Here is a 24,918-nt window from a genome sequence, read left to right as displayed (position 1 = left end):
TGTTGTATTTCTGCACGTTATACAAGTGAGAATGCATGCATCTTCCTAATTACCCATGAAAATAAAAACAAATGCTTTGTAGCTTGACGTATATCTTTATTTTTAAATGAACTGTCACCTTGGATACAATTTCTTGCTATAGCATATGCTGTCCTCTGTGTGACAGGTTGTGTTCATTATTCTTTGTTTTCCACTCATTACAGGGTCTATATGTGTTACCAACATCTAAACATAGGCCAAAACAGCATTTTTGCTAAAGTCAGGCTGTTGTTTTAGAGCCTGTGCACAACACACTGGCAAAAATAACATTTTAGAATATAAGATGTGTTAGGAACAGTTCTATAAAAATAATTCCATGTTTCCTTCTATGACCGTTTTTGGTGAAAATTTCTCAAAAGCACTACAATTTGCATATTTTCACCTAGGTGCAAACGATTGAAAAACATAAAAGCATTTTGCAAAACTGTTTTATAATTATAATGAAAGCAGAACGTTCAGACAATGCCATGCAAAGTTTGAAAGAATGCAAGAAACAGTGTATTTTTGGCAAATATTTGTTTTTCACCTGGTTTTCCACCATTTCGTGAAATTCAAATGGGCCTCACAGGCGCAAAAATGTTTCCGGCTCATAATATTTTGAGAAAATACTGTGCGAGTAATGCTTATGCATGTGAAACTTTTTTGAAATGTTTTGAGAGAAATGGACATTAGTCAAACGCCACAGTTGGGATAGTTGGCGTGGAATAACCCTACATATACTTCAATTACCATTACATGCTTGCATATTCAAACTGCTTCCTGTTTTTGCATTTTGTCGTTATCTGCACAAAAACAGGATCGACGTTCCCAATGGTCATGAAAAAGGTACCCGTGGTGGCTCATTCCACTCTCGAGATGTGCAGCAATCTAACAGTCCATCACGTCAGCGCTACGTCCTCCGAGAGATACACAAGTCAAGGCTTAAGGTGAGGCTAGAGAAAAATGTACAGTTTCCAGAATTCTGCAATTTCGCTGCTCTGAATCTGCAGACTCACTGCTGCATTTCTTCTCTCTCTCTCACTCTCTCCCCTCCTCGTCTAAAAAAAAAAAACAAAGAAAACAAGTGAGTGTCACTTGGGGGCTGGTCACTAGCACATTCTGCTTACCACCTTTTTAAGCTCCAAAGGGGCACTAGCTGCTTTGAGGGCTGACTGCACTGGGGAGTTCCCTTAAAATGAGGAACCAAGGAAATGCATTGTTCTAAAGGAATGGTGCAGCACAATTACATCTGTAACAAAACCCAATTTTCACTCATGCTGTTTCTCCTTTTCCTATTGACACACACACACATGCACACCTTAAGCACCCCAGCAAGTGGATGAGAAAATGGCACCAGGGTAGCTCAATTGGTAAGAGCATCGCACTCGTAATGCAAAGACGTGGGTTCGTATCCCATTTGTGGCCAGTTGTATTTTCATCCGCTTTCATTTTTCATTTATTTATTATTTCTTTAATTCAATTAATACCTGCAGGTAGTTCCCCCTATGCTGTTCATGGTGTCAGTATTTGTTGCCTTCTTATGACATGACTAATAAAAATGGAGTGCCTCAGTTTCCTTCTCGTTCAGACACACACACACAGTAGAATCCCATTTTTTCAAGGGACTGTGGAAAAAAAAAAGCATAACGGCCCTGCCAGTACAGTTACTATACGTCCCGTTGCTCATACTGTGATCAGAAACAGCTTTGATAGGAAACAGCGCATGCATGCTTGTATAATTAAGGGTCATGAACTGTGTATCGTTAGAGTGGCTAGAACTGGGAGATGTGAAAACCGGCTGCTCCAATTAAGCTTGCCGGGATGCACATTCCCGTTGTAGTGGCACTGTCGCTGGGGGTACCAGGGCGTAGTAGCTGCTCGCACGTCTGTGACATTGCACTCGCACACAGTGTTGCTTGCTTTTCGCAGGTGTAAGTTACTTTGACATTCAACAATGATATTGCCCTTGCACGATGTACACCTATAGCACTGGACAACCTTCGAGTGCAACATCAGCATGAACCTCGCACCAGCAAAATAATCTAGTCATAATGCAACCATTCTTCGATAAAGCATACTTTGAAGGGGCCGCATTCTTTATTGCAGTTATTTCAATTGCAGAATGATCTATATAAATATTTATATGATTTATTTACATAGTTAGGGAGAGTAGCCCGAGGGTGTTCCATTGGTAGGGTGGTATCTTTTGCCAATATTTCATTGTTTCATTGCTCTGAAATTGGCATTTGTTAATGTGCGAGAAATTGTTGTGGCCCTTATTTGGGCAGTCACATTTATCTAATTAGTGTGAATGATCGTGTCCATTGATGTATTCTCTTTTTCTCATTACACCTTTAAGTGGTGCCTAAGGTCATGCAATCGTGAAGCCAGTACGGATACATGCTCAGCGTTGCAGGGAAATCGAGACTGAAATTTGGTTCATGGCTTTATAACACATAGTTTATGATCAACAGTTTAATTATCTACGCGTATTTGTTGGATGTTGCCTTAATTTATGCAAGGCTTCACCCTGTTGATATTTTTTTTTCAATTGCTGCTTGGTTGAGCCCCTTTAAAAGGGAAGGAATCCTTGCGATAAAAGAAGAAAAAAAAAATCTTAACAACTAATCAGGTTAGACCTGCGCAGTACTTGCCAGCTAATCTGTGGCACACTGCTGCCTGTAGGGCTTAGGCTGCTCACAATCTTTGAATGCATGCACATTGTACTAAGCATACGCAGTTTGCTCTCAACGGCATGAATCAATTTGTACAGTGACGCTGACGGCTGTAGAAGACAGAAGTCTTCCTAATCCCATTCCTTGGATATGTCAGAGTCAGCGATTCCACTGCGGCGCTGTCTGTCCCTTGACATATTGCAGGCATCCCAGCATAATTCAGTTTGTTGGCAGAACCCACTTTCTTGTCACACTGCCTGCCATATAATAGTACATAAAGGGGCCATCGCTGCTGCATTGCTCTGTGTAGTTAGTATATGTTCCACGACCACTTCTGTTGCCTCCATGAGAACTGTTGCATTAGACCTTCCTCTTGAGCCTCATTTTGCTGTAGAACCTCCTTTACTGTGCACGTACAGCGAAATTCTCCTGTAGAGCTCTGTCAGCCCTTAGGATAACTCACTCACAACTCGTAAGTTGCTGTTTGCATGCTGGCACATGGAAAAAGGACACTTTTTCTGTCAACGATTTGTACCCTGAATTAGACTGAAACACAAAACACCATGGTGACTGTTTTTTTTTTTCTCATGTGTGTGTGTCCTCAATACCTAGGCATGCTAACATGAGGGAGTTTTGCAAAAGTATGTGGAATGGTAAGCTATGAATGTCATGACACTGGTTCTATGAATCTCTTGCTTGTCTTTTTTACTCAAATACTCATATACCTGTTGCTTATCTTGACTGCTGGCCAGTCCTCAGAGCCCCAGGCCGGAGCACCCTATCTTGACCTAGCAGAGGGATTGCGCAAGGTGGCATTTCTTGGCAAGGGAGATGCTCCATGCTCTTCACGCCTCCCAGTTTTAGTCACCCTAGTTCAGTCACAGTAACCCCTTTCAATGCTTAATATGCTTTACCGCATAACATAGCTGTAGTGCGGTGAGGATGACTGCAGCGAAATGATAGAAACTCTTAATTCCAGACTGACGATCGTGGACTTCCGGCATTTCATGGTGGGGCCACAGGCGGAGCTTGACTGACTTAACTGCACATGTATAATTACCAACATACGAGAGCAAATTTGCCTTTGCAGAGCTAAATTTATGTGACTGCCGCGTTCAAACGCAACGCAATATGCAGGAACATTACAGATTGGTGACGTGTCAAATGGGAACATAATACACGGGAGTCAATCGGCTTTAGGTCAGGACCACGAAAACACAACACAGCGATGGAGCCAAGGTGTGTGAGTGGTGGCTAACACTCCCAGGGTTAGTTCTAGTAGTAATATATAAGTACCCCCGAAAGTGGATGGGAAGACGGCACCGCGGTAGCTCAATTGGTAGAGCATCGCATGCGTAATGCAAAGACGGATCGTTCCCCACCTGCAGCAAGTTGTTTTTTTCTTCCACTTTCAATTCCATTAATTTATAATTTCTTTATTTTATTTAGTCAATACAAGTAAATTCGCCTGTGTCCTTGGTGTCTTTGTTTGTTGGCTTTTTATGATATGATTAATAAAAATCGGGCCCCTTGGTTAACCCCCCTTTCTTCTCGTTCATTGCATAATGAGGGTCTTGAATCTGGCAACATTGATGCCTTCAGGTAGCACGCTTAGGATTATTGACCAGTTGCCTTCACCCAAAAAAGATCATGTACTCGTGACACCAGTGGCCTCTGCCATGGATGTTCCACATCCACCGCCAAGGCTTGTGAGTGGTGGCGCTGGCTAACACTCCCGGGTTAGCTCTAGCAGTAACACATAAGTACCCCAGAAAGTGGATGGGAAGATGGCACCGCGGTAGCTCAATTGGTAGAGCATCGCACGCGTAGCGCAAAGACGTGGGATCGCTTCCCAGCTGCGGCAAGTTGTTTGTTCATCCACTTTCAATTCCATTAATTGATCATTTATTTATTTCAATTAGTCAGTAAAAGTAATTTCCCCTGTGTTGTCCTCGGTGTCTTCGTTTGTTGGCTTCTTATGATATATATATATATATATATATATATATATATATATATATATATATATATATATATATATATATATATATATATAAAAAGCCGACAGATGAGACAGTGAAGTGGATAGATTGATAGCTGTCACCGTAGCACAATTGGTAGTGCGACACGCATAATGCGGAGGTTGTGGGTTCAGCTCCCACCGGCGACAAGTTATCTTTTTGTCCACTTTTATGGGTTTTTTTTTTTCTTTATTATTTTCTTCATTTCAATTTCAAGCACAGCTCATTTCCCTGATGCTTTCCTTCGCTTCATTGTCTGTTGGCTCTATATAATCATGATTAACAAAGGTCGAGCTCCTCGGTTTCCCTTCTTCACTCGTGTGTGTGTGTGTGTGTGTGTGTGTGTGTGTGTGTGTGTGTGTGTGTGTGTGTGTGTGTGTGTGTGTGTGTGTGCGTAAAGTGTCGTGTTGACTGATTCTTGTGTGCTGATATTGATGCACAGTTTAAGGAAATAAAAACCTAGTGAGAACTTGTAGGGCCACTTTGAAAGGTAAGACATGATGTTTTATCATTACTACTATTGGGAACATTCTTTGTTTGTAGTTTCTTATAGACCTATATTAAGTAGTACTGCTATCAGTGACCAGCGACAGTGTCTCTAGACAATATCTCTAGAGGTACCATACCAAAAGTAATACGCATCATGCCTGTGATGCTAGCTTTATTGTACTTCTTTTACCCTACTTACCTTAATATTGAAATTGGACATCTGAAATAGTCCTTGTATACTGTGCTGGCTTGTCAGTTTTAACGAAAATGTGCAAACATAATCAAGAGTACCCAGTGTAGTATGTATGTAGGACATATGTAGTCATATGTGCAGCTAACACAGCGACGTGCACACACTAAGTTTGCCAGCACATGGCTGAAATTTGCTGCACTGGATTTGCTGTGACATTGTAGCAGCAGTTGGAGTGCCACAGAATGTGCATGTAACCTCGCCACTTGTACAGGTAATTATCACTAGATAGCATGGTGTGCTTCTGGCTGGATGCTTGCATATTTTAGTTAAAACTGACAAGGTGCATGTATTTATTTTTGTGGCTGTTGTTTTGAAATACCATATTTTTGTGCATATAATCCACTTATGCATATAATACCTGCATCCCCAATGATCCAGGTATTTCTACTGTCAGGGTAAAAAATTCTGTGTGTATACCCCACAAAAATAACTGAATGCAACATTGTTCAAATCTTTATAAAAGCAACCGCCCACACTTGTCAGCTCAAAGCAGACCTCCAAGAACAGTTATGTATGTATTCACTTGTTGCTGCTTCTCACTGCCAATCAGTTTTGAAGTGTGGTGTGGCTTCACAGCAATACTAACAAGAAACCACTTTATTCTGGCACAATGTAATACAATAAGGTTGACAGTTCAACTGGGTCCTTAGCCTACATGGCTAGTTTTGGATCCATGACATGAGTCAGTACAAAATGCAATCCAAACCAAGAATACTATAGGCATGTTTTAAAAGTGATGTTTTAGTGATGGCTCAATATACAGATGTTTCTTTTTTAATGGCGAAGGGTAGTTAGTTGCAAATTCTTGTGCCAACAAATGATAGGGAACATTGAGCATATACAATGCGAGTTTTGGCTAGTTGAATTTGTTATGTTCAGCCTGCCTAATATCCTGTGTAGTTGCAAGAAATATTGATGAAACATCTGGCATGTTTATGGCTAGTGTTTTGTAGATAAAAACAGCTGTGTTGTAGTCCTGAACTTAAATAAATGGCATCATGTTTAACTATGCAAGATGCTGTGGAAAAAGGGCATCCTTAGTCACTGATGCAATTATTCTTACAGCATGTTTATGAATTTTAAGCAAAGGTGCCTATTACAAGACATAAGTCAAACACCATGATTCAATATATGTTAAACGGCAATGAAATATGCTGAAATATAAAAGAGAACTGTGTTTAAGCTTGGAAATGTCTGTGTACCCTCAGCAAGGCATAAAAATGAAAAACAAATTGTTTAGTTGCTTGTTTAATACATAGCGCCCAGTGTAGTGACAAGTCGAGAGTTATTCCTGAATATTTATCACTGCTAATTTGTTGGATTTGTGTCTCGACATACATGGTGCATGTGTCAGGACCAGTCTTTTGGCTAGAGGCAAATGCTATAACCTTCGCCTTTTTGCAGTTTAAAACAAGTTTATTGGTCTCAAAATGTGCTGGAGTATTCCACAGCTCGGTTTGAGCAATGTGTTCTGTTTTTTGTACTGACTGTCTTGGAATCAATAGAGCTGTATCATCTGCATATAAAATAGGATGAGAACATCTGAGTAACCTAGGAGAATCATTGATTAAAAGTAAGAATAATATTGGGGGCCCATTACCAACCATTGTAGAGCACCCATTCTCACTTTCTTTAGTGACAGTTGTTGGTCTCCAACTATCACATATTGTTAACAATTTTATACATAACTCCACAAAAATTCATGTGCTTGTCTTCTAAATCCATAATGCTCTAATTTACCGTATGCAATTGTATACTATGATCTATCAAGTCAAATGCATTTCTAATATATAAGAATATGCATTGTACTTCTCAAGATAGTTTCTCATGTGCTTTGCAATAAGTTTTTTGAAGAGTGTATTAGTACATAATAAAATGGTTATCGGACAACAGTTTGCCAGGTCATTTGGGTTATCTGCTTTGTGTATTGCTACCACTCTTTCAATCTTGAGCTGATCAGGATAGGTTCCCCATGGAAAGGATTCATTAAACAAGTTTGTAAGTGCTGGACTAGAGATATTGATATTATTTTATTGCAATAAAAATTTTATGGACACTTCAGGTGAGTTTCCGGAGTCAGTGTTGCGGTGATGTTCCGTATAAAGTCCAAGTGCAATAACATCGTGGCCGCACACTGTATGCTGTAGGGGCTTATGTTGGCTTGATGCGGCTGAGTCTTCTCACATGTGTGAGAAAGGAAGATGGGGAGGGTGCGTGCTGTCTTTTCATGCATGCAAAGGGGGGAACGGGGAGATGTGCGTGTGCTAGGAGGAGGAAAGGGGGGGGGGTGTCTCCTCTTCTACTCTGGCTGTGGCAGTTGAGCACGGCCAGGCATGCTCTATCTTGGAGGTAATCTGTGATGGGTTCGAAGGCTAGGCGACTCGAGATAGCTTATGGCTTTGTGTTCGTGCCTGGTTCACCGTGAAGTGAAAGGCGGCATGAAGGGGAATTCGCCCGGCACTGCTGCCGCTCTTCATAACACCATCGTTCTGACAGCGAGTGTCCGCAGTCATTGAGTGAAATGTCCTCATTATTGCCTGTGCATGTGTGAGAACTTGCTTGTTAATTTAGTTAATAAGCGAATGTATACAGAAGTTTATGCAGCTGATAAAACCACTAGCCCTACTTTGTATAGCTGTCTAATAATTTGCATGGCCCTTGCGCCATTAAACACCACACATCATCTAATAATATGATATCACAATCCATGCTGTGCCTTTCAGGCAACAACTTTTTTTTTTAGTAAGCTTACAGCTATACCATTGTAACCCATGGCCTTATTCGACTGCATAAGCTTTAGAATGTCTATTGTTTTTGTTGTAATTTCTGAGAAGACAGATGTAGTTATTTGAGAGAGGGGGGGACTGAAGCAAATCACGTCTTGAGCATGCTGGTTACATGGTGTAGTACTGTCTATATTAACAAAGTAATCATTAAATGGCAGAGCAAGATCGGTATTAGTAATGCCTTATGTGTCAAGATCTGTTAGTACATGGGACTGTTTTGTTTGACAGAGCTGGAAAGTAACAGGTTCAACACTTTTTCACATGCTCAATTGATGCTAGCATCATTAACCTCAGAAAAGTTTGTTTCATCTTAGCGATTTCTAGTTATCAGAGAGTCCCACTTTTCTGCCAAGCGAATCGCTTGTAGGCTTAGGTCTGTTGATGTGCGCACCTCTATGTGAGTTGCCTTCAGAGGCAGCTGCACAGCAGTTCAGTATGCATTGCCATGAAGCCACAGCTGACAGCAAAATTCGCATGTTAGTCTCACCCTCAGTTTAAAATATTTTTTTTTTGTGGGTTTATGCACAAAATTACAGTGTGTTTAGCTCTCCAATGAAAAATGTTGCATGTTTAACAGAATGCATAGAGGTCATGTCCCATTGTGATAAGACCTTTAAATTTCTTTAGGTGGCTCGCAAGAACCGGAGTGGCAAGCTGATGGAAGTGTCAGAGCATGGCAGCCATGCCGCTCCGATTGTGGGGCTCGCCAATCAGCAAGGTAGTGGTTCTTGGGGTCACCGCACAGACGCTGTGAGGCTGTGAGCGTGCATGTCCTACTACACTGCACCTGCCTTGGCTGCTCTGCAGGTACTGGCTTCTTGTGCTTTCTCCCCACACCTCCTGGCCCTTTGTTTCCCAGAAACCTCTTCCCCATGTAATCACGAGTTCCAGCTATTGCTTTAGTTCCATTCTCCAAACCCAACTTAGAGAATGCAATTTCCTTAGTCTCATGGACTGCTCTGCACAATCCTCCCATGAAGTTCATTTTTTATTTATTTATTTATTTGTTTATCTTACGCTCACACAATAATGTTCCAGAAATCAGCAGATCTGCTTCAGCACTCCGATACTTTCTTTTCCATAACACTGTTGTGCTTGTCTAGCTTGTCAATGTATACTTTGATGTATTTTTTAGTCGTGCAACAGTCTGTTCACTAAAATCAATATGGATAACCGCTGTATTAGGCATAATTGCATGGTGACAGGTGGGTCATGGTTTGTGATGCAGAGTTTCAGCTTTAGGTGAAATATAAGAAATAGTTCATAATAAGTGTGGGGAGGAGGGGGAGGATATACAACATAAACTTGATCACATTTGTTGATCTCAGTAAATTACTTGAGTTGCACTACTTCAGTGTGACTGCAGAATTTCTCGTGAGGTTTCATTCCAAGACATTTAAAACCCTGTTAATTGTTATAATTACCATTGGCCCTAGACAATTGTTGAAGTTGGAATTAAAAGCTTTTCGTGTGAGAAATACACCAATTTAAGCTACTTTGCTAGTGTGAACATAAGAGGTGAAAGGTGAACTTGATTAGGAACAATTTTACTAACAAGTGACATACTGCAATTGTCTTGTAATTTGAACAAACAAAATTAATATTGTATTTCCTGTAAACAGCAAACTTGATGGACTTATGCGGACTACAGATTAATCAGTCTCTCTCTGAAGACACTCTTGAAAATAGAAAACAGAATTAAGTAAAACTTTTCTTTCATTTTCACTACTGTTACTTTCAGAGTCCCTGTCAAGCAACATGCACTCTCTCTGTATCTCACTAGACAATATTACAAGGGTGATAATTTTATCAGATGTGGGTCACCTAGTTTCCCGCATTCTGTTTTCAAGGGAAAAAGAAAGCTTGACTGACTAGTATTAGCATTTTACAGTGTCATCCGTTTATAAAAAGTTTGCTTTGGTGCTCATCTCTAGATGTGCTATAACATGCAGCAAATGAAGGAAAGATGCCTATGAATTGGTTCTACTGGTATAGCCACAAAATCTGACTGCATGATCGACACCGCTTTGTCTTGGGGCTGACAACACTAGGGTGTGATTCATTAAAGAAGTTGTAAGACTACAATACAATCACTGGTGCTTTGTCTTGGCACTCGGAAGTTTTATAGTGACTGTTTGTTAGACAATTCTGCAGCAGCACTTTATGTACTTCCTCCTCAATCCCAACAGTGTAGCTCAAGAAATTGGGAGTTTATGCAATCGTGAAACTAAGGTGCAAGAAAGCTACATGTGGAAAAGCTAAGTGTACAGAAACGATGCATGTTGCCACTCCACGTTTGTGTCAACTGCCAAGGCTCTCTCTCTCTTTCTCTATAGTAGTTGAAGAAATTGCCAAAGGCAGGCATAAGCACACTGCTCTTCAATTCCTAAGTGGCAAACACTGGATGCAAAGCTGACTGCAGTACATGGTAAAATGCAGTTGGGAAACAGTTGGTTGGAAATGCTCTGGGAAACAGTTGGTGCAGCAATCCTTCTGCATGATAGAGCAGATAAGTCTCTGGTGTTTGTGAGCTGTGACTGTCTGGTTTTTAAGAATCACAACAGCAGAGAATTGTTTCTAGTGTTTGGCAAACTGCTGCAGCTAAATATCACTAGTTAAGTTCATATGGTGCCAAAATACGAAGTGCACATTTAAAACTGTACGCTGTTACCACTTGTACGAGACTCTTAAGAAACAATAGCTTTCCTGCAGGCTGTGTAAGCTGGAAAATAGCTATTATTGAAGCATATGAAAAGAGGTGGCGACTACAGAAAACCTTTCAGCATAGAGACTTCATTATTTCTAATATAACCATAAAGCTTAGTTAGTATTCACATTGATGGCTCTGTTTGCCTCATTTATTGTGCGCTGGGACTAGATGAGTTGTCACACTTCCCGTCATTGAGCAGAAACTACATTTGTTAGACCTTTGCCTCTCTTAATTTTTTTCTATATATTAGTGAAACCATCTAGCGCTTTCCTTTTTTTTTCGCAAACGAATTTGCAGCTTATGCCATTTTTCAGTGGCATTGTTTCATTGTTTTTGTCTAGTTTAATCTGCACTGCTGAAACTGCACCATTTCTTTTTGTTCCCCAAGCTTGAAAGCTGTAAATGTCGTTTGACTTTTGTTGTTTTCAGTGCCTTTTTCACTGCAGTGGTTGCAAGCTGCATAAGCTTCTTGCCTCGCATTTTTTTACATAAAGCACTTATGCACATTTTATACATTTGTATAGGTGATGAAAAGATGTGAGAACTGTAAGTTGTGTATATTCTGCACTTGTTGGTGTGGCTCTCGTGTTTCTTTCAGGATCTGATGTGCTGTACTGTGTGTTTATGGTTATAGAAACAGGCAGTTTTCTTTTCACTAGAGTTAGTTTTAGTTAGTTATAGAGTTAGTTTACGCTGTTGTTTCGACTACTTGTCCTTATTCCTGGAAAGGTTCGTTCTATTCCAAAAGAGATTTGTTTTCCACATTGCATGGTGATATGAGAGCACTCAAGCAGAAAGAAAGAAACGTTTATTATACGAAACAGTGTCCCGAGCGAGGACAGGTATCACCCTAAGGTGGGAAGGCTCCTTAGTTCAGGAACCCTCTGGCTTCGACTGCCCTCTTGGCAGTAGGATTTTTTTGTAAACTTCTAATGTTTGGAAAAGACCGGCTTCAAATAGTGGTTGAGGCCACTGGCTGAGTACTAAATAATTCATTAAAAAGAAGAGTATATAGAAAAAGAGGAAACTAGAACGATACTAACCTTATATATAGTGATTGAAGTTTTTGGTATTTACCATTAAATTCTGCAAAGGACCTGCAGATTCCAAGCAGTTTCATTCACTTTGTAAACATCTTTTTTCTCGTAATGGTGAACCGCTTACAAGTTTTTTTTATTCCACTGCTATGCTTTTTCTTCATCTGCAGAAGCACGCTGTCTGCACTTTCAGACTTGTAAACAATGCCATGACACTTCTTAAACAATGAATCCAGTCATCCTCCTGAAAACCCTGAAAAGAAGCAATGTCCTTGGATTTAGCAAGCATTACAGTGCCACTGGTGGGAATATTCAACGTCCTGGCACTTTGACGTGTGTGGAGAGGGCGTCTTCACCATATTTGTATGTGGCCTGATGTAGCCGATTCTGAGCTTTGCACTCGCAGTCTTCATTTATTGCAGTCCTCATCTTCTCTTTCTCCTTCAGAATGCTTGAGATTGCAGACTTCAGCACTCCATTTGCACAAATCTTCATTCTTAGTACAGTTGGCAAGCTCTTGAAAAGCTGCATTTTTACTACTGATGTCAATAATTTTTCACTTCATTGATGTTGAGGCTCCTTCTGACATTGCAAACCATGTGCGAATGAAGAATGCAAGTGCTGCACTGCTGGCGGTAATGGCAACCTCAAGTGAGTTTGAAACCCCTGCAGAAAAAAAAAAAGAATTGCTCCACGTGCTGTTGGGGAGCATCAACGCACCCACCACTGTAGTCCAGTGGCTGTGGCATTGCGCTGCTGAGCTAGAGGTCGTGGGTTCGATCCTGGCTGTAGCAGCTGTGTTTCAATGTGGGAAAAATGCAAAACACTTGTGTGCTTAGATTTAGGTGCATGTTAAGGAACCCTACGTTGTCAAAATTAATCCACAATCCCCCACTATGGCGTGTCTCATAATCAGATGGTGGTTTTATATGTAAAACCCCAGAAATTCACTTCTTATTTTCTTGAAGCACCAACAGTATGCAAGGGAAGAAAAGGCAATGTATCACACAGCTGTGATTGCTTGTGTAATGCCACTTCAATGGCAGGACATCCACGAGCCTAAAAGAAAAAAAAAAGAACATAAGTGAACATAGATAAACTTGAAGCACGGCACTGCACTGATTGGCTATGTGGCGTGGCATGTGCTTGGGGGGTGCCACACAGTCTTTTCCCTTCCCCTGGCTCATCTAGACGCTGCCGTGCTGCTGGGATTTATTGCGTTTGTTGTAGCAGGACTGTGCTGGGCACAAGGTCACTATAAGTGGATGGCTCTCTCATCAACTCCTTGCAAAACATTTTGAGCACTTAGCTACTGTTTGTAGTAACTGAAAGTTCACTCTAGACAGGGCTGTTATATGTGGACTTGACCGTATTACCTTTGTTATATAGGATAATCCTTTGTATGCATTTTCGCACATGCAGTAATGCTGGTCACAGTCTTATTGTAAGTTTCAATATTCGGAAATTGCAGAAGGATTCAATGGTGGATAAAAGGGCTGTCTGTTTTTGTTTGATTTAAGTACATCTAAGCCAAGGTTTGAAGCAAAGGTATGCTTTAGATGCTTATTGCACCCGTTTGATATGAGAAATTTCACTGCTTGAGGCTAAGGTACAGCAGTTGGATGCACTTGTGGTTCTGAAGCACTTGCTTTGGTTTCATTTTTGATTTGCGAAAATGGGTGAAATGTTTCTCATTCAAAATAAATGTGCATCAGCTGGCATTTAGTGACAGCCATAAGGTTGTAGAATGTTCAAGCACAAAGAAAAAGAAAAGCTTTGTTATAGGAGCAGCTAAAGAAGCCTTATGCATGAGGCATGGTACAGCTATTTTTAGGATGACAAATTGTTTACCATAAATTATTTATAGTCTTCTGGAATGAGCAAGAAAGATAGAATTTGTTATTTACTGCATGTTTTTTACAGAAACCAAAAATTTTTCAACATTGTAGTACTTGTGTACAAAGTTAGGTTTCTTCTTCAAAATGATCAGTGCTACTAACACACCCCCAAGCAGTATAGTACTAAGGTGCAATCAAATATTAGCTACAAAGGGAAGTTTATTGATGTACTAACTCTCTTGTTTTAATTATTTTTCCCTCCATTTTTGGTTTGACCTTCAAAAGCATCCATGGGCCATAGCCCTGTAGTCTTTGTGCCGTGTTTTATTAAAAGTGTTATTTGGTTGTACTAGACAAGGAAGAGGTTAAACATTGTGTGTGCTTTATCCCTCTGCCTTCATTTTGATAATGCTACTTCAAGTGACCACAGCGTCAAAGTCCTGCTCTCTCGTGCACATAGGGATGACATCACCTGCAAGGGCCCCTGATCTCCGACCTAAACTTGATTCCATCAGCCTGGCTGGCGTCACCTCAGCCAGCCGTTCGGTCTCCCAGTCATCCTTGGACACTGATGATGCAGTCCAGGTTCCCGTGGCAGCCAATGCAGCCTTAAGCCTGGGCACTTCTGCCTGTGGAGGAAGCCTTAGCAACTTGCTCTTTTCTGAAAATGCTGTGTTGCCAGCATCCACACCTGGAGAGTTGCTCATAGAGCACCACTCAGATTTGTACAAGGAGAGCCCACGGGAAGCTCGGCCACATGTCAGGGCCTTGCCACCTCTTGCCAAACGCTTAATAGCTCCACCTGCTGCTGCTGCAACAACAGTGTCCAGTGCTGATGCCGAGGGTGAAGTCTTCACCCTGTCATCTCAATTGCCTGAAACACCGGATGGTGATATCCAGCGTTGGGCCGTCAGGTCAGCTTCCATTCCTTGTGGTAAGACATTTCAAGTGTCCGCTGATGTTGTTACAGAGCCCCGGTGATATTAGGTCACTCAGGAAAAAGTTAAAGGGTTGCTGTCATTCTCTTGTTTGCATTCTCATCAGCTGCTTCTTTGAACAGGAACAGCTGAAGAGGCACATGTTGCATTCAGTCTAGTCTAAAGGCTAGCATTGTTGTACACCTTCCAGATAACTGTAATGTTTTTAATGTATTGTATTGTACAACACTGAATGTGTGAACTGGCTTGTGCAAATTAATTTGTTCCTGTTCACCTACTTTGCATCACAGTTACTGTGTGCACAACCGCTGTTTGTTTCATGGTATTAAACCCTGTACAAGGATGGCCATTTTAATGTCTGTGGACACTTTACATGTGGAACTTCGTTTGAACATGGGTATATGTATTTGTGTATGTGTTCGTCTGGATTTCATGTTCTTGTATGTTGTTGCACATTTAGAAAGTAATTTATGAGCAATGTTTTAAAATATGTACAAGGTAAACCTGTCTTTGCTGATTCAGTCTTATTTGTTAATATGCCAACTTGATAATATCAGTATCAAGCTCATTCAGCATCAGATCATACAGTAGTCCTTGCTGGAGTCAGCATTGTCACTTTAGGCTGAGAATGACAGGATCATTTTATGCCACTGTGTGTGACTTATAGCGATATTAGCTTCCATCACAATAATCCGTAAACAGTTTGAATGAAACAGACTTGTGAACACTGCCGTGTTTACTTTATTCTTTTTCTACAGTTAAATTAGCCATAGCTATTCTATTTTATTTTTCGTCCTTTTTCCTTGCACTGAAACCTCACTTAAACAAGCATTTGCAATTCACAGAAAAGTGTCTTTGGCACATATCATTTACTTCACCTTATATTTCACAAACTTTCGTGTATTCTCATTGGCTATGTAATATGCTTGCGCCCAGGTGTAGGTGTAGAAATGCTAGATACAGGATGCATTATGTAATGCATAGTTACTTTATTCTAGAAAGATTAACTGAATCCATAATTGTGTTACCTCAAAAGGATTCTGTTCTGTTCACATTTATAAGGTTAAGTGATATGGTTGATGGGGTGTTTAATGATGTAGCTTACTTTCACTGAAATAAATTTTCTTCCTGCATAACTTGTATGTTTTGACAGTTGAAGTTTGCAGATTTGTGAAGCCTGTTAAGTGAAGTTTCAGGGCATTAAGTACAATTAGTATTATAGAGCAGCGATCTGTAAGGCTAATGTGGGCTCAAGTCCAAAAGGTGCAGCTGCAGATGAGCCTTCTGAAATACTTAACTATAAAAGAACAACATGCCCAACTGTGGTTCAAAGGAACATGTTTTACTGTAAAACTTGTTGAATATATTACTTTATTGATATGTGTGTGTTTTTATAAACCATACACATTATTGTACATGTGTCAAAGGTAGGGCACAATGCATAAAAATGCATTTTATACTATGTGCCCTCAAGTAGTGACATAATAGAGGAACTAGTTTTGACACAATGGACTTGCAACTTTCTTATGTCCTTTTTTTTTTTGGTCAAGCACTATATGCTGTTTTGCATAGTAACTCTCTCAGGCAAGTTGTACTTGGTGTGCTGTTAGGGAAACATTCACCTTTTAACCTGTGCTATGGATTTATATTTTTTACTGTGCATATCAACCTCTCTGCTCATGTTCACCATACATTTTGTGCCAGTATCACTACAGGTAAATAGAAGCTGTAGTAAGCGACATATATCTTCCATCATTTTAACTTATTCCACATGTCTTGTAGTGTGTGAGAATTGTTTAACTTAAGAAGTGCTGCATAAAAAGTTGTATTGCACACATTTTATGCTTGCATTTAAAAAAAAATGCTCTAAAAGCCAGATAGCATTTGGGATCTGAGCTATTGAAGCTGTAAATGGAGAGTATAGTAACAACGTTTCATACCCACCATGGTAGTGCAGTTGCTATGGCATTGGGCTGCTGTGCTCAAGGTCGTGGGTTCAATCCTGGCTGCAACGGCCGCATTCTGATCGGGGCGAAATGTGGAAACACTTGTGGTATTTAGATTTAGGTGTATGTTACAGAACCCCAAGTGGTCAAGATTAATCCGAAGTCCCCCACTATGGCATGCCTCATAATTAGATTGTGATTTTGGCATGTAAAACCCCAGGAGTTAATTCAAATTTTAACAATGTTTGATTTTTTTTCAATAAAGAAGCTACAATATTTTGTTTAGTCAAATATTAAGCAGTTACCTTTATATAGTTAAATTTTAGCTAAAGTCTACCAGCAGTCTGTATATTCTTTGAAGTCCCGTGGCTGTGCAAATTGCGATTTCTCATAATGAAAGGGTTATTTCACTGTAGATCATTTTTTCAGTTATGGTTCTGTTTTACATCTTCCTTTTGATGTTTGTTTAAAAGTGCTGAATTGGTTGGTCTGTTAATTTTAGAAAGTTGAGCTTGCATAGTAAATATCAGCTCCTGCTTCTGGTTCTAAATTATATGTATAATGCCGAGTTCATTGTTCATGTAGAATGTTTGAACAGACAAAAGTTTGCAGACCATGGGATTCCAAAAAAATGCTTATGCAAATTATGCACATTACGCAAATTATGCACATAGCCTAGTACTCAGCTGTACATACTGGTGATCCCAAATGCAATTGAAGACAACAGCACTTATTAATTCAAGGCCTCACTCTTACACTGCGAAGAAATTTTCCCAGGATGTCATGGTTTGTAAACTTTTGTTCACAGTTGTACATATTTTCTCGGCAATGAATCTGAAGCACTGTATCTGATGTTTGCAATCGATACACTTGTGATTCTATTGAAGCCGGCATCTCCCCAAGATTTATGCGATCAGGGCCCATTCAAGTTATGTACACTCTATATGACTGCAGTTTAACTCTGTGTAAGCAATCCTCCCTCTAGTCATGGGTAATAGATACACGACCAGTTGTATATATATATAGTATATATGTGCTGAGGACAGTGGCCCAACATATATTTTTTTTTCCATTGTACTGCATTCACACTAATGGTGTCTCACTGTTTCAAGTTTCTTGTAAGACGTCTCTCTCTGTCTGTCTGCATGTCAGCTAAGTCTCGTTTTGATGGACCGCATGTGTACTGCATATATTCAGACGTATGCCATGCCTTTCACATGCTGAAATGTTAGACTTGCTCAGAACAAACGTGTTCATCAATAGGCGCGGTGAGTATTGTTGGTCTTGTTTTTTATTCATAGCGGGTGTGCATATAGAATGTGTCCACTGTTGGAGTCGTACAGCTTATTCTCATAGCTCTATTTTGCTGGAAACTGGTTCTCAGGCTAACATAATTTAACAGAGACACGAGAAATATTTAGAAAATATATAAAAGTGCTTTTGTCTGCTCAGGCATGCCAGTGCTACAATATATTTACAAGCTTTACAACCACAACTGCCCATTCTTAAATGAGATTTCTTTTTAATCACTTTAGTTTAAGGTCTTTTAATCATTGAGATTTATGACAGCGCTGTGTTGTTTAGTGATATTTACTTAAACATAGCATAAATATATTTTTGTGTATAGATTGTGATATTTTTTAGTTATTGTTCCTGAAGGAAAGTTAGCTGCCTTTGATGAATATCTGGTCTTAGTTTTGAGCCAATGTGAGTAGCCATATTTTTGGATGCCATTTATTGCCTCTCTGCGCCTCACTAATGTTGTGTAAAAGCACGGCACCGGCGTCAAATAAAAAGTAATGTTTGCATGCTGAAACATTCCCGTCCTGTCTTTATTTGAAGTGTGTAAACTCAGATGTCAAGCACCAACCCAGTGGATATCCTTTTGGCATCCACTGTGAGGATCTGGGTATTCCTGAGATGTGCCAAATTTGTCCAGCAGTCACCCCTTTCATGATCATTTGATCACACTTTCCGCGCACTGCAGACATCCCTTGCATGTACGTGAGGAACATCATGGGGGCATGTTGGGTTTAGTGCACGGACATGTCAAGGGCCTTTTGCACAATGTTTATCACTATAATGAATATTAACTTCACAGCAGCTGTGCACTGTATGACAGATGCAATGGGCAAAACGCCCAGACAGCAAGATCCGATACATTGGCTGCACACATGTGTCTTCCATGCCAAATGCACCAGCCGTAAACTCAACCCTCTCTGATTCCTCTTTAAAAAATTGTGGGCATTTATTAGGTCTGAAAAAAATGAATTTCCAAGATATTTTATGTCAAATAGTTTTTTTGGCTGCTGAGTGCCATTTGAATTCTCTTAAAAGCAAAACATAATGTAAAAGAAAAAATCAGTTAAAAAATTTGTCCTAATTCATAGAAAGCAAAATTTCATCTCAAGTACCTTACAAAGGATCAACCCTGCAGGCCCCGATATTATTTCTGATATATTTATAATGCGAGCAAGAAGCCCAATTTGAGACGAGATTTTCTATAAAAACTGGGTTTTCTGCAGTTGTCTTGTCTACTATTCCTGGCGTTCTCGTGTCCAGATAATTGGCTAAAATATTCTGACATGCCGCAACCTTGAAATATTGAAGAAAAGTGATCCCAAGGTTGCAAAAATTGCATTTGCGTCATGTTTTCAACTGTAAATTGTGCATTGAGGTGGTCCACTTAAAAATATGAAAGGTTGCGTATTTCATAGAAGGCCGCTAAAAATTTGTTGCGGGATGTTCAATTGCATTAATTTTGTTTTAGGCGAGAAATATTTTTTGATTATTTTCGAACCTTCGACCCTACTGCATACAGCGCCGTTGACCAGCAGTCCATCTTCAGTGGAATACATGCCTTGGGGTGGCGGGGAAAAGTTTGTGCTGACCGGGATTTTTTCTGGAAGGCTATTGCCGAAGTGCTTGAGACTGCCGTGCGTGCCTTCATTTATTTAATCGCATCCAACCAGTGGCGTAGCTGGGTCGTCTGGCACACGGGGTCCATAGGGCACACGGGGCCCATAGCACACGGGGCTTCGCGTCGACTCTTGGTGTCAGCATAAAAAAAAAAAAAAGGCTTGATTAAGCCCGTGCCAGCGAAAGCTTGCACTACTGTTGGTCTGCACTCGCAATGGAGAGGATTGAGGGATCGACATCACTGGTCCACTATTTCATAGGTCGAGTCATACATCGCCAAACTCTTCGGCCGCACCGAGTCTGAAGACAATCCAGAGAGTCCCATTCGCGACTTTTGACGGCCGCACTTGTGCAACGTCGTTCTCAACGAACGCTTCGCGGTAAACGCGAGCGCCGGGCGCGCTAGTTGAACGCCCTCTTGCTGCTGTCTCTGTTCGCTGCGCGTTCTGAACGGAAGAGGTACGCAAGAGCCTTACAACGCCTGGCTGTATGTTTAGCGACGCCTGCTCCCAGCATGGACGCATGGCACCGAGCGCACCCCACATTAAAGGTTCCGCAAAGGCGAGCAGTTTAGCGACCGCTTTGCGAATTACATTGCGAATTACATTTTTTAGCCCGCACATTCGTGCAATTATTTCGTGTGGTGTTCATAGAGCTGCAGCCGACAATTCTGCGGCGCAACGCATCGGGTACATGAGCTCGGGCTACTGGATACCGGAGCATTCTTTGCCATTTGCGCCCAGTCAAGCCTGCGGAAAGAGGGCTGTCTTCAGACGTACGTGACACCCCCGCCTCCCCCACTGGCCCCTTGCACCCGCGGCCCACGTTACACATGCAATCAGACTACACAAGCTTCGGTGACAACCGAACCATCGCTAACAGTCGAGAATCTTCGAATACATGCGTTCGCATCCCGCGCCGAGCGATAACATTTGTTAGACCAGGAAAAGCGCTCATGCGAGAAAGACAAGGTGACGTGTCAACAGTGGCGTAGCTAGGTCTTCTGGTACCCGGGGCCCATAGGTCTTCTGTCACTCCCCCCGGGTGTAGCCGGTGGAAAGAAGGGTGTCTTCAGAGGTATATGACACCCCCCCCCCCCCCCCGACTGGCCCCTTTCATCCGGGGCCCACGGCCCCCCGGCCCCCCCTGTTGCTACGCCACTGCATCCAACTCCTGTGTCGATGAACAGGAAGTCAGGCTTGCGAAGATCACGGATAGAAATGATGGATAGAAGTGGTGGAATTGTCGTGTACCTGTGATTGGGGGATACAACTCTCTGAAAGCGGGGTGCTAGTTTGATTTTTCTCTTTCTTTTATACAACATTTCTCGGTGCACTCAAGACTGTATTCCTTTCACTTTTTCTTTCGACCGTTTGAAGGGTTGGTATGCGGGGTCGTCATGTGATCCCTGTAATGCCTTAGAGTAGAAGGCTTAATTGCTCTCGCGCTAAACATTTAGCAGTGCTGCCAACGCCACCGCAAGCGCTTTCACTATACGAAGTGGTAAAACATTCAATTTCGCAAAGAGGTTGTAGTAATGCTTGTGGTAGCAGAGGTTTAGAAAATTCTTCTGATTCTTTTATTCGGACTAAACTAGGTAGCGTAGTTTTTGAATTCCAACAAACTGTTGAAAATCTTTAGAAATCCAGCTTGGAACGCTGACACAGATTCTGTGATGCATTCTATGCAGTCTGTGATGATCGCAGATTATTTAACAGGGATGTCAGCGCCGCTTTCATCCCTACTGTAGTAAGTGACTGCTGTATATAACGGTGACTTTGTCGGGGGTCATCCAATGAAGAGAGGAGCATCCTGAACCGGAATGTCGAACTGAAACGTTTTTCTTTCCGGTTCTGCAAAAAACGGTTCAGTTCCGGTTCAGCTCAAGAGCTTAAAAATAATGGTTCAAACTGGTTCAAATTGATTTGCATAACCAAATAATAAAGGAAAACAGTACAAAATTCTTATTTTTTTAAAAAGCTTGACCCTGCTGCTAAGCTGCATGAAAACTTATGCGTGTTGTTCTTCAGGCCAAACGTAATTACTACTTTAAAGAAGAATTAAGCAGATCCAACACCAATGCTCGAATCTATGTGAAGCAAGGTTTTAGTGAGAGGGAGAATTTATGGAGGAAACACAGAGGTCCTCTAGCCTCCTACTGTTCTTTGCAGAGGGAAGAGAAAGAGGGGTATTAGGAATTATGATAAGAATAGCCAATAGGATGCGACTATACAGGCTGTTTCCTGTAACTTGTACCACGGATTTAAAAACAGTGGTTAACCTCAGTTGAATGAAAAAACTACGCCATGTGGTTTGCCGTCATGTGACGCTCCTTACTTTTACATTGCGCTTGAATAGCTAACGAAGATCAACTATGCAAAATTCTTAATATTCACTTGGGTCAAAGTACGTTTCTTTACGTCGTAGAAAGGATTCAGAAACGACCGACCCAATTTTTTTCTGGCGACGTACATGCTGCGTGGTGATTTTTTTTTTTTTTCGGCGTTTAAGGAAAGCCCGTGAAATATGATATAAAATCACTTGACTGCGCTCATACGCTATCGTATTGCAGTGCTCTAAAGCATGCTTAACGCCTGCTTGGGACGCGTAGGTGGCCCGATCCCTAACAGTGTAAAACCGAGCCGACCCGCGGCGGAGGTGAAGCAGGCGTTAAGCACTCCCCAGACGTGGCACGATCCCGAAGATGGAGTAATGCCGGACCGACCCGCGGTGGAGGCGAAGCAGGTGTTAAGCACTCCCCTACGTGGGCCGATCCCAAAAGTAGAGCAATACCGGACCGACCCGCGGCGGAGGAGAAGCAGGCGTTAAGCACTCTCCATATGTGCGCCGATACCCAGATAGTGCAATGCTGGGCCGACCAGCGGCGGAGATGAAGCAGGTGTTAAGCACTCCTCATACGTGAGCCGATCTCGAAGGTAGTGCAATGTTGGGCCGACTCGCGGTGGAGTTGAAGCAGGTATTAAGCACTCCCCATACGTGGGCCGATCACGAAGATAGTGCAATGCTGAGCCGACCCGCGGTGAGGGTGAAGCAGGCGTTAAGCACTCCCCATACGTGGACTGATCGCTAAGATAGTGCAATGCTGGGCCGACCCGCGGCTGAGGCGAAGCAGGTGTAAAGCACTCCCCATACGTGGACCGATCCCGAAGAACGTGTTATGCTGGGCCGACTCGCGGCGGAGGGGAAGCAGGCGTTAAGCACTCCCCATACGTGGGCCAATCTCGAAGCTGGCGCAATGCCGGGCTGACCCGCGGCGGGTGTGAAGCAGGCGTTGAGCACTCCCCATACGTGGACCGAACCAGAATATCGTGCTATGCTGGGCCGACCCGCGGCGGAGGGGAAGCAGGTGTTAAGCACTCCCCATACGTGGGCTGATCCCAAAGCTAGAGCAATAGCGGACCGACCCGCGGCGGAGGTGAAGCAGGCGTTAAGCACTCCCCATATGTGGGCCGATCGCCAAGATAGTACAATGTTGGGCCGACCAGCGGCGGAGGCGAAGCAGGTTTTAAGCACTCCCCATCATCATCATCAGCCTGGTTATGCCCACTGCAGGGCAAAGGCCTCTCCCATACTTCTCCAACTACCCCGGTAATGTACTAATTGTGGCCATGTTGTCCCTGCAAACTTCTTAATCTCATCCACCTACCTAACTTTCTGCCGCCCTCTGCTACGCTTTCCTTCCCTTGGAATCCATTCCGTAACTCTTAATGACCATCGGTATCTTCCCTCCTCATTACGTGTCCTGCCCATGCCCATTTCTTTTTCTTGATTTCAACTAAGATATCATTACCTCGCGTTTGTTCCCTCACCCAATCTGCTCTTTTCTTATCCCTTAACGTTACACCTATCATTTTTCTTTCCATAGCTCGTAGCGTCGTCCTCAATTTAAGTAGAACCCTTTTCGTAAGCCACCAGGTTTCTGCCCCGTACGTGAGTACTGGTAAGACACAGCTGTTATAAACTTTTCTCTTGAGGGATAATGGCAACCTGCTGTTCATGATCTGAGAATGCCTGCCAAACGCACCCCAGCCCATTCTTATTCTTCTGATTATTTCAGTCTCATGATCCGGATCCGCAGTCACTACCTTTCCTAAGTAGATGTATTCCCTTACCACTTCCAGTGCCTCACTACCTATTGTAAACTGCTGTTCCCTTCCAAGACTGTTAAACATTGCTTTAGTTTTCTGCAGATTAATTTTTAGACCCACCCTTCGGCTTTGCCTCACCAGGTCAGTGAGCATGCATTGCAGTTGGTCCCCTGAGTTACTAAGCAAGACAATATCATCAGCGAATCGCAAGTTACTAAGGTATTCTCCATTAACTCTTATCCCCAATTCTTCCCAATCCAGGTCTCTGAATACCTCCTGTAAACACGCTGTGAATAGCATCGGAGAGATGGTATCTCCCTGCCTGACGCCTTTCTTTATTGGGATTTTGTTGCTTTCTTTTTGGAGGACTACGGTGACTGTGGAGCCGCTATAGATATCTTTCAGTATTTTTACATATGGCTCATCCATATTTTACATATGGCTCAATGCCTCCATGACTGCTGAGGTTTCGACTGAATCAAACGCTTTCTCGTAATCAACGAAAGCTATATGTAAAGGTTGGTTATATTCCGCACATTTTTCTATCACCTGATTGATAGTGTGAACATGGTCTATTGTTGAGTAGCCTTTACGGAATCCTGCCTGGTCCTTTGGTTGACGGAAGTCTAAGGTGTTCCTCATTCTATTTGCGATTACCTTAGTAAATACTTTATAGGCAACGGACAGTAAACTGAGCGGTCTATGATTTTTCAAGTCTTTGGCGGCGTCCCCTTTCTTATGGATTAGGATTATGTTAGCGTTTTTCCAAGATTCCGGTACGCTCGAAGTCATGAAGCATTGCGTATACAGGGTGGCCAGTTTCTCTAGAACAATCTGCCCACCATCCTTCAACAAATCTGCTGTTACCTGATCCTCCCCAGCTGCCTTCCCCATTTGCATAGTTCCCAAGGCTTTCTTTACTTCTTCCGGTGTTACCTGTGGGATTTCGAGTTCCTCTAGACTATTCTCTCTTCCATTATCGTCGTGGGTGCCACTGGTACTGTATAAATCTCTATAGAACTCCTCAGCCACTTGAACTATCTCATCCATATTACTAATGATATTGCCGGCTTTGTCTCTTAACGCATACATCTGATTCTTGCCAATTCCTAGTTTCTTCTTCACTGCTTTTAGGCTTCCTCCGTTCCTGAGAGCATGTTCAATTCTATCCATATTATA

General features: G+C 42.0%; 1 protein-coding gene across 3 annotated transcripts in view; it reads left to right on the top strand.

Annotated features, from left to right (window-relative positions):
* The window catches only part of LOC126545962 (palmitoyltransferase ZDHHC11-like), a 60,160-nt gene extending 41,633 nt beyond the window's left edge, over positions 1–18,527 (top strand). For 2 of the 3 annotated variants that reach the window (XM_055061615.2, XM_050194010.3), the window contains 3 exons: positions 836–965; positions 8,870–8,960; positions 14,288–18,527. In XM_055061615.2, the coding sequence (XP_054917590.1) occupies positions 836–965; positions 8,870–8,960; positions 14,288–14,808 (742 nt within the window). In that variant the 3' untranslated portion in view covers positions 14,809–18,527. Of the gene's footprint in view, positions 1–835; positions 966–8,869; positions 9,050–14,287 lie in introns of all 3 variants that reach the window. The other variant, XM_055061616.2, reaches the window with a different exon arrangement.
* Positions 18,528–24,918: the final 6,391 nt, after the last annotated feature.

Source organism: Dermacentor andersoni, chromosome 1 (assembly GCF_023375885.2).
Source record: "Dermacentor andersoni chromosome 1, qqDerAnde1_hic_scaffold, whole genome shotgun sequence".
NCBI lineage: Eukaryota > Metazoa > Arthropoda > Arachnida > Ixodida > Ixodidae > Dermacentor > Dermacentor andersoni.
Note: the sequence above shows the minus strand (reverse complement) of the source record. Positions and strands in the feature narration are given on the sequence as shown.